Source organism: Amblyomma americanum, chromosome 8 (genome assembly GCF_052857255.1).
Source record: "Amblyomma americanum isolate KBUSLIRL-KWMA chromosome 8, ASM5285725v1, whole genome shotgun sequence".
NCBI lineage: Eukaryota > Metazoa > Arthropoda > Arachnida > Ixodida > Ixodidae > Amblyomma > Amblyomma americanum.
In genome coordinates, this window is record NC_135504.1 from 73,867,098 (window position 1) to 73,881,877 (window position 14,780).

The 14,780-nt window shown below is 45.6% G+C and overlaps 1 protein-coding gene across 2 annotated transcripts in view; it reads left to right on the forward strand.

Moving 5' to 3' along the window:
• Positions 1 to 14,780, forward strand: part of Hel89B (histone acetyltransferase 1) — a 211,609-nt gene that overhangs the window by 28,269 nt on the left and 168,560 nt on the right. For both annotated transcript variants that reach the window (XM_077635155.1, XM_077635154.1), the window contains exons 2-3: positions 9,981 to 10,104; positions 14,392 to 14,512. In XM_077635155.1, coding sequence (XP_077491281.1) covers positions 9,981 to 10,104; positions 14,392 to 14,512 — 245 coding nt within the window. The remainder of the gene's footprint in view (positions 1 to 9,980; positions 10,105 to 14,391; positions 14,513 to 14,780) is intronic.

The following is a 14,780-nucleotide window of genomic DNA, read 5'->3' on the forward strand; positions in this document are numbered from 1 at the left end:
CTTACTCTCAAGCCATTCTCGTAGAGCTGCACAAAATTTTTGTGGATCAAATTCCACTCATAATATAGGCTGGAGAACTTGAACACCACCTACTAACAACAGACAAAATTAATTCCAATCTGAACAAAGGAATGGCTGAACTCGAGAATCGTTATTAAAACCTTATAACCCCCGAGCAGACCTTGATTCTGTCCAGCCGCCGCGGTGGCTGAGTGGCTATGGCACTCCGCTGCTGGCCCGAAAGACGCGAGTTCGATCCCGGTCGTGGCGGTCGAATTTCGATGGAGGCGAAATTCTAGAGGCCCGTGTGTTGTGTGATGTCAGTGCACGTTAAAGAACCCCAGGTGGTCGAAATTTCCGGAGCCCTTCACTACGGCGTCTCTCATTCTGTCCGAACTAACACCACGCAGACGGCCTGCTTAGATTTTGCACTGGAAGCATGTTTAGACGAGACTGAAAATTGGATCGCGATGGAAGAATAAATTATTTTATGGCTTTGCTGACCCTAATGTGACTGAACGTTATGTCGATGCTGCAGAAGTAAGCATTCGCCATTGCCAGGGTCATCTTAAGATATCCTATGCCCTAAAGAACTAGAGCGCACACATCTCCTTGCATGCCATTCCATTAACTGTTGTCGCCTGATTATAGCCAAATTCTCTTTCTACAGAACTAAAGGCACTGTTGTTTCAGATGCCCGGGAACTAAAAAAAATATATCCTATATCATCAGTGAAGTCTTCCCTCACCTGCCCAAACTGCGCAGACATGTGAAATTTTCACTTTGCTACAGGACATAACATATTTGCCCAAAATGCTGCATGTACGGTAACTCATTGCAGGATTTAAAGAAGTCTCGTAGTGGTCACCTTGCCCGAAAATAACTAATACCCATCTCTGTACTCTACCAAGCAAGCATTTTTCATTCTCTGTAACCTTCGCTAATATTCACATTTTATGTAAAAATGAGAGAATTTGTGTCTAGCCTAGCCAAGCCAGGTCATCCAACAGTAATATGCTTGTACTAACCGAAACTTGGCCTGCCAGTGATATCGCTGACGCAGAAGTTGTTGCTGACTTACCAAAGATTTCTGTTCTTCAAAATGACTGCCCATATTTTTGAGGGGGTGGCGTGTTAATTGCTGCAGAGCTGGAGTTATCATGTTTGCCCATCAACATCGCATTTGGCTGAGAGGTACTGTGGCTTCTGTGCCATGCTTCACCACACTCAGTTCTGATTGGCATGTGGTTGCAGGCCTCCGCATGCTAACAAAACTTTTTTCCCTTAGCTAAATCTTAGTCTTATGGCAACATAGCCCAATCCACATATTCTTCTCTACGGTGATTTCAGCTAATCAAGAATATATTGGCGTAACCGATCTCATTCACAACTTAGCAGCACAGAACTAAGGGTTTTTTCAATGTTTGTTTGTACTTTAACCTTAATGAACTAGTAACCAGCCGAGCATGCATTGCAGCTGATTACAGCAACATTTTAGGCCTTACACTCGGCACTCATCTTGACAGTTTCTCATTCATGACACACCTGAAGCCAATCAGCTACCATAAAGCAGCTTTTACCTTCTGCACTGAAAGCCAAAAAACATAGAAGGAAGCAGTCACTTGATGTGACAAAGAAAGGTAACTGCATTGTCATTAATCATGAATTGAATGTTTTCTCACCCTGGAATGGTTGTAGCTGGTGCAGGACAGGAGAGGCATTTGTCCTGCAGTGGACGCAGACAAACTAATGGTGGTGGTGGTGTTCTATCTGACCTTCCTGATCAGATCTGCATGATTAGATTAGGTGTGCAAGAAAATTATGCATGCGCACACATGCACACAGCGGCAGATGCATAGAATTGCAAAAAAAAACTATTGAGTAATGTAGAGCATGGCTAGGCAAAGAGAGTTTGTGGGAATTATGCGCACATGTTTTTCAAAGCCTGCTTGCAACATGAAATAAAATGGCTAAAATTCTTTTTACTCTCGCTGAAGGTCGGCTCTCAGTATTGGCTCAAGTCATTCACTGACAGCACATACCAGTGGCAGTCATGAGCAATTGGTATTGGGAAATTCCTTTTACAGCGATAGCTGTTAGGCGCCCGTCCCTGGCTTGCACGACCGCCATCGGCGTAACCGGTGGGTACATTAAGGATACTGGGTGGATGTCATGAACGCACCCACTGGTCATTAACGCACTCACCTTACATCGCAGTCAACCTGGGTGCATAAGCCTACGGGTGGCTCCGTTAGGAACAGCCACATCAGTGTAATACTCAGGCAAACGCATCATTCCACCGAGGTTTTTTTTTTTAAAGAACAAACTTCCACGTTACAGAACGGAGTGGAAGTAAGATTCTAATTTAGTGACAAAGCTACACACAATTATGGTCGACAACATCCTATGGTAAAGAATCCCAAATCTGCAAAAAACAAAACTGCTTATCATGATTTCTTCATTTAGCGTGAGAGTGTGGTGGCTGTTAATATCTTGGTTGATATTAACAGACCCATGATAAAGCATGAAAAAACTTCATGGCAGCAGCATGGTGTCTACTTGCAAGTGTGGGAAGAAAAATTCTAATTTAGTGACAAAGCTAGACACACAATTCTTGTCAACAACATCCTAGGGTAAAGAATCCCAGTGCATTGGTGTATCACCAGTGCGATATGAGGTCACTGTATCTTTTCTACCTCAGAATATCCCAAAAACTAAATTCCTGAACAGCTATTGCTGAATCTCGAGTTACATAGTTGTAACCGTCCTGTGAGCTTTATTTTTTCTCCGTAAATCCCTTTTGAAGAAAAACTCTTCTATTGTGAGCTACTGTGTGACACCTTGGTGTACCTTCCCGAGCAGGACCCTCCTGGGTTCAGGGAGTTTGACAGGGCTGTGGGGCAGGACGTAATGCATGTTTCACAAGGAGCACCTTCTTTGGAGTTGGTTCCATTCCTGCCATGAATTATTACCTTTTGTGTTTATTTAGAAATACTGTGAGCCTTGACAGGCGCCAACACAGGTAGTGGGTTACAGGGGTATTCACAACGTGTATCACTTTGTACAAGGTATTGGCACATCAGTGTAATACTCAGGCAAACGCATCATTCCACCGAGGTTTTTTTTTTTTTAAAGAACAAACTTCCACGTTACAGAACGGAGTGGAAGAAAGATTCTAATTTAGTGACAAAGCTACACACAATTATGGTCGACAACATCCTATGGTAAAGAATCCCAAATCTGCAAAAAACAAAACTGCTTATCATGATTTCTTCATTTAGCGTGAGAGTGTGGTGGCTGCAGGTACTGATCTTGGTTGATATTAACAGACCCATGATAAAGCATGAAAAAACTTCATGGCAGCAGCATGGTGTCTACTTGCAAGTGTGGGAATACCTGCCTGTGTTCTAGGTGCACTGGAGCTATCATACCAAGAATAGTTTAAGTAGGTAAATGTTGCTATCCAGGGCTGGGCTCCCAGCAGCCTTCGCAACTTGTATCAGCAAAATGCAAAGGGGGGGGGGGATACCTGCACGTGTGCCCGGCAGAGACTCAATGAGGGCTCGCTCTGGTCTTTCCTCCTTGTTTTTCTTCTCTCGAGCCACCCTTTGCTGTGCATTGTTGTGGTTTCTCTGCGATTTGACCTCCTGCGTGAAATAGTGATGTCGGGGTGTCGTGCCGCAGCTGTTCTGCGCGCAGTCTTTAGTGCTTTTTTCTTTGTGCATTGAAAACAGGTATTGCCTTAAAATGAAAAGGAAGCATGCAGCAGCTGCAGCTGCCAAGAAACAAAGGCTTGCAAATGTAAATTTGCGATACGTGCTTGAACCGAGTGTAGCTTGTATGATGTCTATTCTGAGAACCACCTCTGGTTCTCTTGCCTCATTTTAAAAAAAACCGGGCTTCGTGCATCATTTCAACATCAAAACTTACTTGCACAGAAGAGCTGCAAGCTGTAATTATGTCAGAGGTGCTGCTAGCCACTGGGAAAGAAACTTGATTTGCTTGCGACTGTGGAAATTATGTCGTTACTGGGAAATTTGTTGTCTTTCTTGTATATTTTTTAATTTGTGACACACTGGGGGCTAATAAACTCGTTACCATGGGATGACTGTTTTTGATAGGTCTGAGACGTAATTTTTACCTGCAAAATATGTGAGGTGTAAAGAAGCAAAATGTACAGTCGTGAGCAATATGAGAAGGAACAAACTTTTTGCAAAAAATTGGGATTTCTGAAGTTGTAATGTAATGTATCTAAATATACGTGATATCAGTTTGGGCTAAAAATCTTTTTAAGGAAGCCTAAAAAAAAATTGCAGAAACACTAAAAGTATATTCGCCATACTATTTGTAATGATCTGTGAATATTTAAAATGACTTTTAGGTACCATACGCCAAGAGGAAAACTAGTTAAAAAAAAAGCAAAAACTGGGCTTGTCACGCACATTTATGAAATAATAAATGAATGCGCAAACTACGTTCCTTCTCACATTTCTCACGACTGTACATGTGTACATGAAAGTGAAGGCAAATACACAGAGTTGAAAATTAATAAATTTTTATTGACAAGAGAAAATCTCTCGGAGAAAAAATAATAAAAACATTCTGGAATGTACAGAATCTTTCCAATTTGTTGCCACCAAAAGTTTGACTGTATAACTCAAAAACTTTTCGAGCTAGAAATTTCTGACGCTGCATGAACAAAGGCCACTTTCAATGTGTCCTTGATATAGATTTTTCACAGCGAGGAAAAAGTTTTTTAAGTAAAATGTAATGTATCTAAATACAGCTTGATAAATATACTTTTTGCCATTTTCAGTTTGGGCTAAAAATCTTTAAGGAAGACTAAAAAAATTGCAGAAACACTAAAAGTATATCCTCCATACTATTTGTAAATGATCTACTCACATGAAAATTATAAAAGGTAATACAGTGAAACCTTGTTATAGCAAATAGGTAAAAACTTTAAAATGGTTCTATGTAGCCAAAATTTTTATTATAAAATTTCTCCAGAACTCGCGCTGTACAAGAAAAATTTAATGAGTTAAAAAACAGCTAATGGGAGAGACCTTTTCCACAGTTTTAGCACATTTTGGAGCAGCTTGCGGTGATCACAGAGGCCGCAATAAACAGAGTCAAAGGTCAGCTAGGTTGGCTTCCCCGCAAAGCACTGCAGCACGTGGCGGGGGCAAATCAAATGCCATTTAGGGTGGTTTCCTCACATTACAGCACTGTTGTTTAAAAAATTGGATGCCAGGGTGAAAGCTATCGCTGTTGTCACCACCCCCGCTCCTTGACAGCCGACGTGAGCATGGGATGGTTGCTGGAAAACTACGACGAGCAACCATGTTGCTGGTTCTGAGGCACTATTTATGAGTGCGAGAGGCGCAAACGGGTGCTGACTGCCTTGCTACCAGCTGTTGTCGCGGCTATATCTTCTGTGGCGCTGTTGGCAAAAGCGAGATAAAGAGTGAACCGTAAGCTTGCCACATGACCATTAGCCATCCGTGTAGCGAGGCAAAGCCTGCCACCTGCCATCCAAGTGGACACGGTTCAGTATATTCGTTTTATGGGAAGCCACGTTTGATACTTATTGCAAGAAATGCATGTATTGAAGATATTTAGGAACAGCTTGATATTGCCAACAGTTCATAATATTCGCATATGCTATAACAAGGTTTGACTGTAAATTGCTAGAAAATGCTCTACAGTGCTTGGATTTTACTAGATTTAGGGCCATTCTTAAGACGTCCATAGCTTTCGTGAACAAGTTTGAGCAATTACGAAGCGTAAATCCGAGGTCTGTGCTCTGATATTACAGGGCCTCAAGTCTAATCTGTTTTGGGCAGATGGAAGTAAATCTTTTCCCATATGATGTCGAGGCACTATAGAAAGCAGCCATATCATTTGTGACGACAGTGTGATCCATAAACCAGCTCCATGAGCGAAAAAAACAAAACAAAAACGGACAAGTGGAAAAAGAAGCCTATGGGCCCATGTTTTGTGCTGAAGTTAGTTTCTTCGTCAAAATCACATTCTTACAGTGCAATATCACCGTCAAAGTCACTGCTGTTCGTGGTACCGGAAAAATCTGCTGCAGATGCAGCAGAATTGGGGGTTTTTCCGAGCGCGCTCCGTCCCTGCGGCTGACAGTGTCCTGTGAGCACACTGCGCCGGAATCTCAACTTCAAGGGTGTTTCAAAAATTGCAGCCTTAGGTGAAAAGATACAAGCTACGGAAGAGACTAATGTAGACTGAACAAAAGCTAGATAACATAGCTAATCCTCGGTGCCTCAATAGCACGGAAATCGCGCTTTGAATCCGTCGATCACCGGTGATCGATGCAAAGTGGCATGGTAATGAAAAAGTTAAAGGTGGCCTATCGATGGAGTACCTTGTTCTAATTGCAGAGAAGTCGTGCTTGGTGAAAGCGGGCCTTAATCGATCTAGAAGAGACAGAAAAAAAATATAGGTGTCGGCATCACTGGTTGATTTTGCAAATAAGCGGTGCGTGTAAAAACCGAATTTCTGGCGCAGACCTCACTATCTCAAAACGGCAGCAACCAGTCCTTCTCAGTGTAGTGGCGGCAAAATTTTAAAATTTAATTTTCTCAGCCATAAATGGGTTCTTTTGCTGATGTACAAATATTAACAAAAGTGTGAATTTTTGCTGAGAACGAGTTGGATGGAGTTCTCTTCGGTGTCCCTTTAAGCTGTCACTATCTTGTCACGCCATTGTTGGCATATGAGCCTGTTGTGTCACAGGCACCATCAAAAACAAAAACTTGAATGTATTGCAACATGCGATGTATGGCCCGACATGCCCATCATGATTTCTTGGTTTAGTGTGACATAGTGATTGGCGTACATTGTTAACTGAGAGAGAAGGAGAGCGCATTTTCAATTGAATCTCAAGTGCATGTTGGAGAAGACACCATGAAAGATTGACCCATTGCGTTGCATCTTGAGGGGCAGCAACAGTGCAGAGAAGCAAACAGGACGCATGCTGCCTGTGTCTTGCATTCCATTAGCACCGTTTCTACCCCTCGTGTGCAGTGTCACCGCAGCGGTGGCCAAGTGGTTGAGCATCCGCCTCGTATGCGGGAGGTGCGGGGTTCGATCCCCAGTGCCGCCGGGTACCCACCGGTGATACAATGGGTACAAGCTTTCCCCTGGTCTGGTGCTCGGCTTATTTAGGGTGAAATGCTTGGGAAATGGGTCTTTGACCCCACCTTGAGAAAAAGAAAAAATACCTTGTGACATGGCGCTCTTTGGCCATAGCTGCCCTTGCGCCATAAAAATCCATAATCATCATCATCAATCATCGTGTGCAGTGTCAACCAACTAGCCGACCTTTCAGTTCTTCTCCTGGTGCATTGCGCGTGCTACATGGTCAGCTCTGCAAGTAAAGAGTGGGTGTGCCCTAGCAGCTTAGAGCATGCTGGCGAGGCCTAGGTGAAAGAGAAAGCCTCAGAAAGGAAAAATAGAAATCAGTGAAGGGTGGGTCAGGGTACTTTCAGTTTGAATTGCTCTAGCTCAATGATTTGGGCCAGCATGAACTTTGGGACACAAACGAAGAGAGACACATGGAACACGGAACACACTGCTGTGTGTTCCGTGTTCCATGTGTCTCTCTTCGTTTGTGTCCCAAAGTTCATGCTGGCCCAAATCATGGATTCATACCAACTGGCCCAGAAAAATGCCATTTTGCTCTAGCTATTGATGCATTCTTGTTGCATTAGTTACTTAGAGTTCTGTTAACCATTGGCGGATAATGTCTACAAGTTTCAAAAGAACTGCAAGTAAAGGGCGTACACCAAGACGTTTTTTCCCAATGTTCACATGGGCAGATTGATGGAGATGCTTTCTTGGCTGTTTGATTTGAGATATGGCAGAATTTTTTCTTGACGAGTGCTATAGATGGGCCGCTCGCACAAGTATTCGTTCTCTTCCTTTGTCATCCTTGAAGAGGCTTCAGTTATTTCTGCGACTTTCCTGTCTTTTGCTTCTTCACTCATGTTTGTTTTTCTGAACTTCGGGTTGCGTGAGGTCAGGTGACATGCTGGGATGTCGTGTTTTTTGCCAGTCTTTTTGGGCTGATATGAATGATTGTGCATGTATAGCACAACAGCTGGACCTCTGATACCTTTCTTCCTCTGTTTTATTTTTGCTGGATGTCGAGAATTCGAAAGAGCAGTTAGGCGGCCTAAACATCGATGCCTGCTTTAGATACATCCATGACTATCTTATTCTTTTGCCTCTCGAGCAAGCAGGAACATTCAAGAAAGAAGGGATCTTGGAAGTGGGGCGTATTGCTTTCCATGGCCTGGAATTCATCTGCAGGGTCCCAGCTATTCCTGCCTGCAATTTCTCGACATCCAGGTTTACATCCAGATGAAGTTCCATTCTGGCCACTCCTCAAGATTGCGTGAGAGGTTTGCAATGCCGTGCTTGAAACAGTCCGTCAAAAAGTCTTGCCCGCATAAAGTCTCATGAAAGCCTTGAAATTCAAACGAAAAGGTTGGAAGCCAGCAGAACAGTTTATCGTAGGTATTGCAGAAAACCTTCTAAAGTAAATATGGATAGGAAGCCGAGCAGATGGAAAAATAAAGTGGAGGAAGAAATACATGGGACATGTGCCGTATGTGCACAGTTGTTCACGTCGGCTGAAAAAGGTTGGTGAAAAACACGTCCTCCCTGCAGTGTTCTTGGCACCCGTCAAGGTGCGACGGCTCTCGCATGATGACCTGCACAAGAAAAAGGAAAGCGGGTGTGGTGTCAAGAACTAGATCCCTCTGACATGCAAAAATACGTACTTGGGACAGACGGACACGTGCCTGAAGTAGAGGCCGCGCAAGTGTGCATGTGACGATACTGCACATCCTGGGAACCTGGCAACACACATTCCTACGTGTCCCTTGAAAAACAAGCAGACCCCACGCAACCCAAACGGAAAAACAAACATGAGTGAGAAAGCAAAAGACAGGAAAGTCAGAGAAATAACTGAAGCATTTTTGATGATGACAATGGAAGGGGATGAATTCGCGAGCAACCCACCTATAGCACTCGTCAAGAAAGAACTGTGCCATCTGAAATCAAACGGCATCATCAATCTTCCCAGGTGAATGTTTGAAAGAAATGTCATTGTGTGCCCCTCCCCTTCTGCTATAAGAGGCCTTTGCCTGCTCTAAAAATAAACTGTTGCAAGTAAGTAGTCGTCCTGTTCATTCGTCTGTCCTTTGTCCCAAATACTGTCCAAGTTAGCACACCCCGATTAAGCTTGTCGTACCAACTAGCCCCAATCATCGGCATTTTGTCTATTCAGCCACACTGCTCGCGATTGCTTGGAAGGCGTGGAAGGTGAGCCGTTTCAACATCTTTCATCTCACCTGCCTGGGACTGCGACTCACGACTGCATTGTTACCTGCTTACTGCTTCGAGCACACGCGCTGCGATGCCTTCCTATGGGAAGTACGACATCATAGTGCTCCAGAAAAAGGAAAGGGATCAAAGTTCGCTTTGAAGGGCTGACCGCTTCAACCGCAGGAGGGGTCGAATTGTATTCGGAGCCTTGTTATGCATGGCAACATGTGGTGGTACATCTTCACCAGACTGGCTGCATGATCTAACTTAGCTTTGAAACATTGCATTGCAACTGATGTGACTTAGTACTATGCACAGTATTTTGAGCTCTTCATCACTGGACATCCCATCTGCAAGGTTTAATACGTAATGGCTGGCTAGTTCGTTGTGTTGTGCATACTTCAGCACCTGTGTTTGCACCCTTTTCTTCTCTCATTCGTGTTGCTGCTGCACTGTAGTCCTAAGTAAACATCTGCAAGGGTTTTGTATTTCAGTAGAATGTCAAAAGGGCGCATGGCGCCAGTGTGTAGCCCTTGTCTGTAAAGTGATCTCATTGCGAGCGAGGTGGCTCAGGGTGTGTGTGGTGTTGTAGTGACCCCCACTCTTCTGTTCTGCCGCAGGCTCGACCGCCTGTTCTGCCTGCTGGACACGGGCTCGTCGCCCGTGACGCGGCGGGCAGCTGCCGTCCAGCTGGGCGAGGTGCAGAAGCTGCACCCCCACGAGCTGCATAACCTCCTGGCCAAGGTGGGTCTCCTTTCAGAAATTTTGCGGTGGACCAACCGCTTGGCCTGCCATCGCATACTGCTGCATGGCAGATGATGTGCCTTTTCCTCTTGACGACCACCAGGAGGTCTTGACCACCGCGGTGGCGAGGTGGTTAGGGTGCTTGGCTACTGAGCTGGAGAACCCGCATTATAACCCAGCTGCGATGGCTATGTTTCGATGGAGACGAAAAAAAAAAAGTAGCCCGCGGGTTGTGCGATATCAGTGCTGTTAAAGGGACTGTGCAAAGAATTCAAAGTCGCTTGTAAATGTTTTCTATGTTTAGAAATGATGGTAATGAGCATTCACACCAAGTATAAGTCTTCGGAACTGAGCTGGCAATTTATTATAAATAAAAAAAAACGTGTTTTTTAAAAATTCGTTGGTCGATTGGTGTGCTCGTAGTGACCGATTTTGGAACTAAAATCGTGGAACAAAGATGTCACACTACCCCTGACGTCATGAGGCCACCACACGCTGCCATTCGCTGGAGCCATGGCAGCCATGACGTCACGGGCACACTTCCGGCAACCGTGAAAATCGTCTGCTTAGTGCCGCCGCGCGACCCTCTCGGGCAAGCGCGGGCCAGGGCATTGCCTTCGTGCATATGGTTTCAATTTTCCTCTGCTGCCTCCTTCTGTCGGGAGTTCCGGAGCCACTCGCACGGCTCTCCGTGGGCACGCACAGGACTCGATGCCCATCGCGGCCGTAAGAGCGAGCAGTCACGCCTCGAGGTCCGGGTTTGTTACTGCTAACTACAACACACGACAAGCAAAGAAACCCGATGCGCGCTGCAATTCAGGAAGGTGAAGAGAGACTGGAGAGTTGCCGCCACGCCGCCGACGCTGCTGCTGGGGTGCTAGGAGCGACAACCGGAGGTTGCAAAGCGAACGTCATCTGATGACGTATTCAAAGGCGGGGCCCAGTCCCAGACCTGTTTTCTTTATTTTTGTCTGGTGCCCCGCGTGTACGAGTTGAGGGGGCAGAGAAGGAGCGTAATTTTTAACCGTCTATATATCTTGGTTGTTATTGATTATTGATGCTAGCTCAAAAATTCTTTCACTGGGGTGACGAGTGATGAAATGCCTCTCTCATCTGCTTTACATAATCTTAATTTATTGCATAGTCCCTTTAAAGATCTCCAGGTGGTCGAAATTCTTATGTTAACTTGGAGCCTAATTATGGAACGCTCTCAATCTGAACACCGTCTCAAAACAGTGTCAATGCCTCGCTCCTCTTAGCTGGCTGTGCTACGGTCTTGGCATGGTCAAGTACAACCAATAGGAGCGAGGCTTTGAGTGTGCTCTGAGTCTGCCTTCAGATTGAGAGCGTTCCGTAATTCGACCCTTGTTTCTTCCTTTCTTTTTTCACTCCCACTTTCCAGCCTTTATGGTGCAGTTGAGGTGTCCACTGAGAAGTTAAGAGTTGCTGCACCTTTCATATCCTCAAAAAAAAAAAAAAGCCCTCAATATTATGGTTTTTTTGAAGTGGTCGAACACAGTGCACACCAGGACTTGATGAGAACATGCAGAATGAGGTGCACGAGAGAGTCTTTGCCGTGGGAGATGCTGTTCACTTTGTAGTTTTACAAGCTGATACTGCATTTTATGATGGTATCCTGTGACACATCAAAATATGCCTGCAAGTTTCAGTTGATGAGTAGCACTAATGATACCGCTTGACTCCATTGCAACTATCAATGGTTTTATGATCTTTAGCACAATTTTGTATCACTTGTGCGTACAGCATTGTTTCTTGTACCTGCTGCTTGCTTGTGCAACAGAGATGATGCGGCTCATATTGTGCTGCCAGATCCTTTCACGTGTATAAGCTGGTTGGTGCATTGCCTGCCACATCCTCCATAGGTGAAGATTCTGAGTGAAGGCTTCTTGTTGAAATCCTGGCAGTCAGTTATGTGTACAGCTGCACTGTTATTTGTCCCTGCAGCTTTCAAGAGTCCTCTCTCAGTATAATTTTTCTTTTGCTTCTCCTATTCTTTGTGTGTCATCGAAAACTGCCTTGCACCCGCATCTTTCAAAATAAATAGTCAGATGCACAACTTCGTTGAGACATTTCTTGTGCATTTTTCTGACCCATGTCTCTTTGGCATGCCTGATATGGATGCATATGCAATCAGTTATCACAAGGCAGATGCTTTCTTTCCTGTAGTGCTCTCACGACAAAAGGCTTTATTTTTCTCACTTTGGCAGTTTCTAGCCGCAGCGGGAAGTTAAGGCAATCTAATTTGTACATGAATACTAGCATCAGCACTGTTTTGTTTGTGCCTGGTAGATGCGCCTTTATTGATGGTTGTAACTTGAGCCGTCGTTGCGGAGTGGTAGTGTCTCCGCCTCAAACGCCAAAGGCCCTGGTTCGATTCCGAACCTCGGCACAAGATTTCTTTTTTCATTCAGTGAGTGGGCGGGAGGTTTCAGTTGCTCCCATAGATGTTACCACCGAATACGTTGGTTAGCGGTTAAGCGCAGGCTCTGTTAAGGCGCGTTTATGCTCCAGCGTAACACGCGTGTGCGCTCTGCACGGCGACGTCACGTCGGCCAAAGCGAGACCCTCTGTACTCCAACTGCACTTGACCGCTGACGCATTCGGCGGCTTCGGCGCACTCTGACCGCACTGGCGGGAAGACTTGGAGCGTGTCTCTATTTCGCCCCGAGTGCGCCAGCCGCCGCAGGCCCGGCCAAACTGGTTCGGCTCCGTGGCGAGGTACGCATTGTGACGTAATTCAATAGCTTTGGATGTTGGGCGGAGCTGTTCTTTTCGAGCTTGGCTAATTTAATCCATTCACAGTACATATCTGAAGGTACACGCAAATGGGCGAGAGAGCCCGATCTAGTGGACCCGTTGTATCTAGCGGAAGCCGTTGAAGCGTCGTGCGCCGGCTTTAGTTTCAAGCCGCCAACTTTAAAACGCGACCGACCTTGAGCACCTATCCGTTTTTTGTGGCAAAAAAATAAATAAATAACTTGGCCCTTGCAACCGTGGGAGACCTCGACGCCGCCTGCTGCGCCGTGCAACCGTGCCGTTCAAGGAATCACAATTTGTTGGCCCCAAAGCCCCGGTCAGCCTCCGATGGGCGCAAGGCACCGACCTTGTCCTGCGCCCTCACGACTCCCCGTACTGGGGTTATATTTAGTTTGCAATGGCTGCTCACTGAGGAAAGGGGAAATGACCCGCCGGCGCCTAACCTAACCGTGCTCCCTGAAAAGCATCGCACTCTCTGTGGGGCTGAGGTCTCTGAAATGCAGCCCGGAGTTTTTGCGAGAACTACGTCGTCGGGTTCGGGAACAGGATTCATCGTAACGCTGGCAAGACGCCGGTGCAAACGTAAACGAAGCGACGATAACGACCCCCGATATATGCCTTCAACGTGCGAAGGCGGTAGCTTTTATTTCGGCAGCTGCTAGACCGCACCGCTAGCAGCCAGAAATTACGGAGTCTCCGTTTATGTCACGTGTTACGTCACTCCGTTCTGCGACGCCATAAGAGTTCTCCGTGACATCATAAGAGTTATCGAGTTTGAATCGGAGCGGCGGGAAAAACGTTTTCAACTTCGAATCCAAATTTCTTTGAAATAAATGCATCTTTCGCTCCCGGACAAGTGGCAACAAAGACATGAAATGCCGAACTATCAGACTTTGCTAACAAAAAAATTGATAGGGTTCTCCTCCGTGTCCCTTTAACATGTCGTATCTTTGCTGTGTTCTGGATATCTGTACTTGATATGGTCATATACGATGTGTTCTTTATTCGGGTGATGTAGAACGCCCCATATTAGCCCTTTATCCGCTAAATTAGTTTTCGAGAAACATACTGAAATCGCCAAATTTTTTGGGCAGTTTTTGCTGAACATGGCTGCTGCCAGGCTTAAAATGTGCTTAAGGCGCAAAACATGTTTCATTGACAACTGCTGCACTCTAGTGTTAAAAATTCCAGTCTGTGCAATTGCTGAGCGCAACTTGTCTTAGGCAGTAGGAGCAACACAACGAGCCTGAGTGTGACTCTTCTCTGTCAATATTGGTACTATCTTTCATGACGAGTACAGCTCTGGTTCGGTGGTTGAAAGGTTAAAAGGAACTTGCTGAACTTTGGCTGCATATTTTTGAAGGCAAACCTCAGGATGCACCGTACCGCTTGCTTCGTTCAAAACAGCTCATGTGCCTCTTCGATGCTTCTTTCTGCGGCATCTTGTTGTTGTCTGTAATCTTTCGTGTGCTGGTTCTTCACTTCTGCACACACTCTCTCTGGCGACAGGTCCGCAAGTACCTGCACAGCTCGTGCTGGGACACTCGCATTGCTGCCAGCCAAGCCGTGGAGGCCATCATATCGCACGTGCCTCAGTGGGACCCACCAGGCTTGTCCAAGGAGGAACAAGGTAGGGGGCCGTCCTCTGCCCTTGGTTTCTTTTGTGCCCTTTTAACAGAGGCTTTCTCAATGGATGTTCAAGCCTTCTGTCAGTTGAGCTAAATGGCAGTTAACAGTGCTACACAGGAGCGCTAACTGCTGTTGAGGTTGCAATGGCAGTTCAGTTCGACCTTTTTAGCTCAGGGGGCCACAGTTGAACGGCCCGACTGACAAGGTGGTGGTCATTGGACCCGCTGCATCAACCGAGTTAGAGGAATTTTTCCACTGCTGCATATATT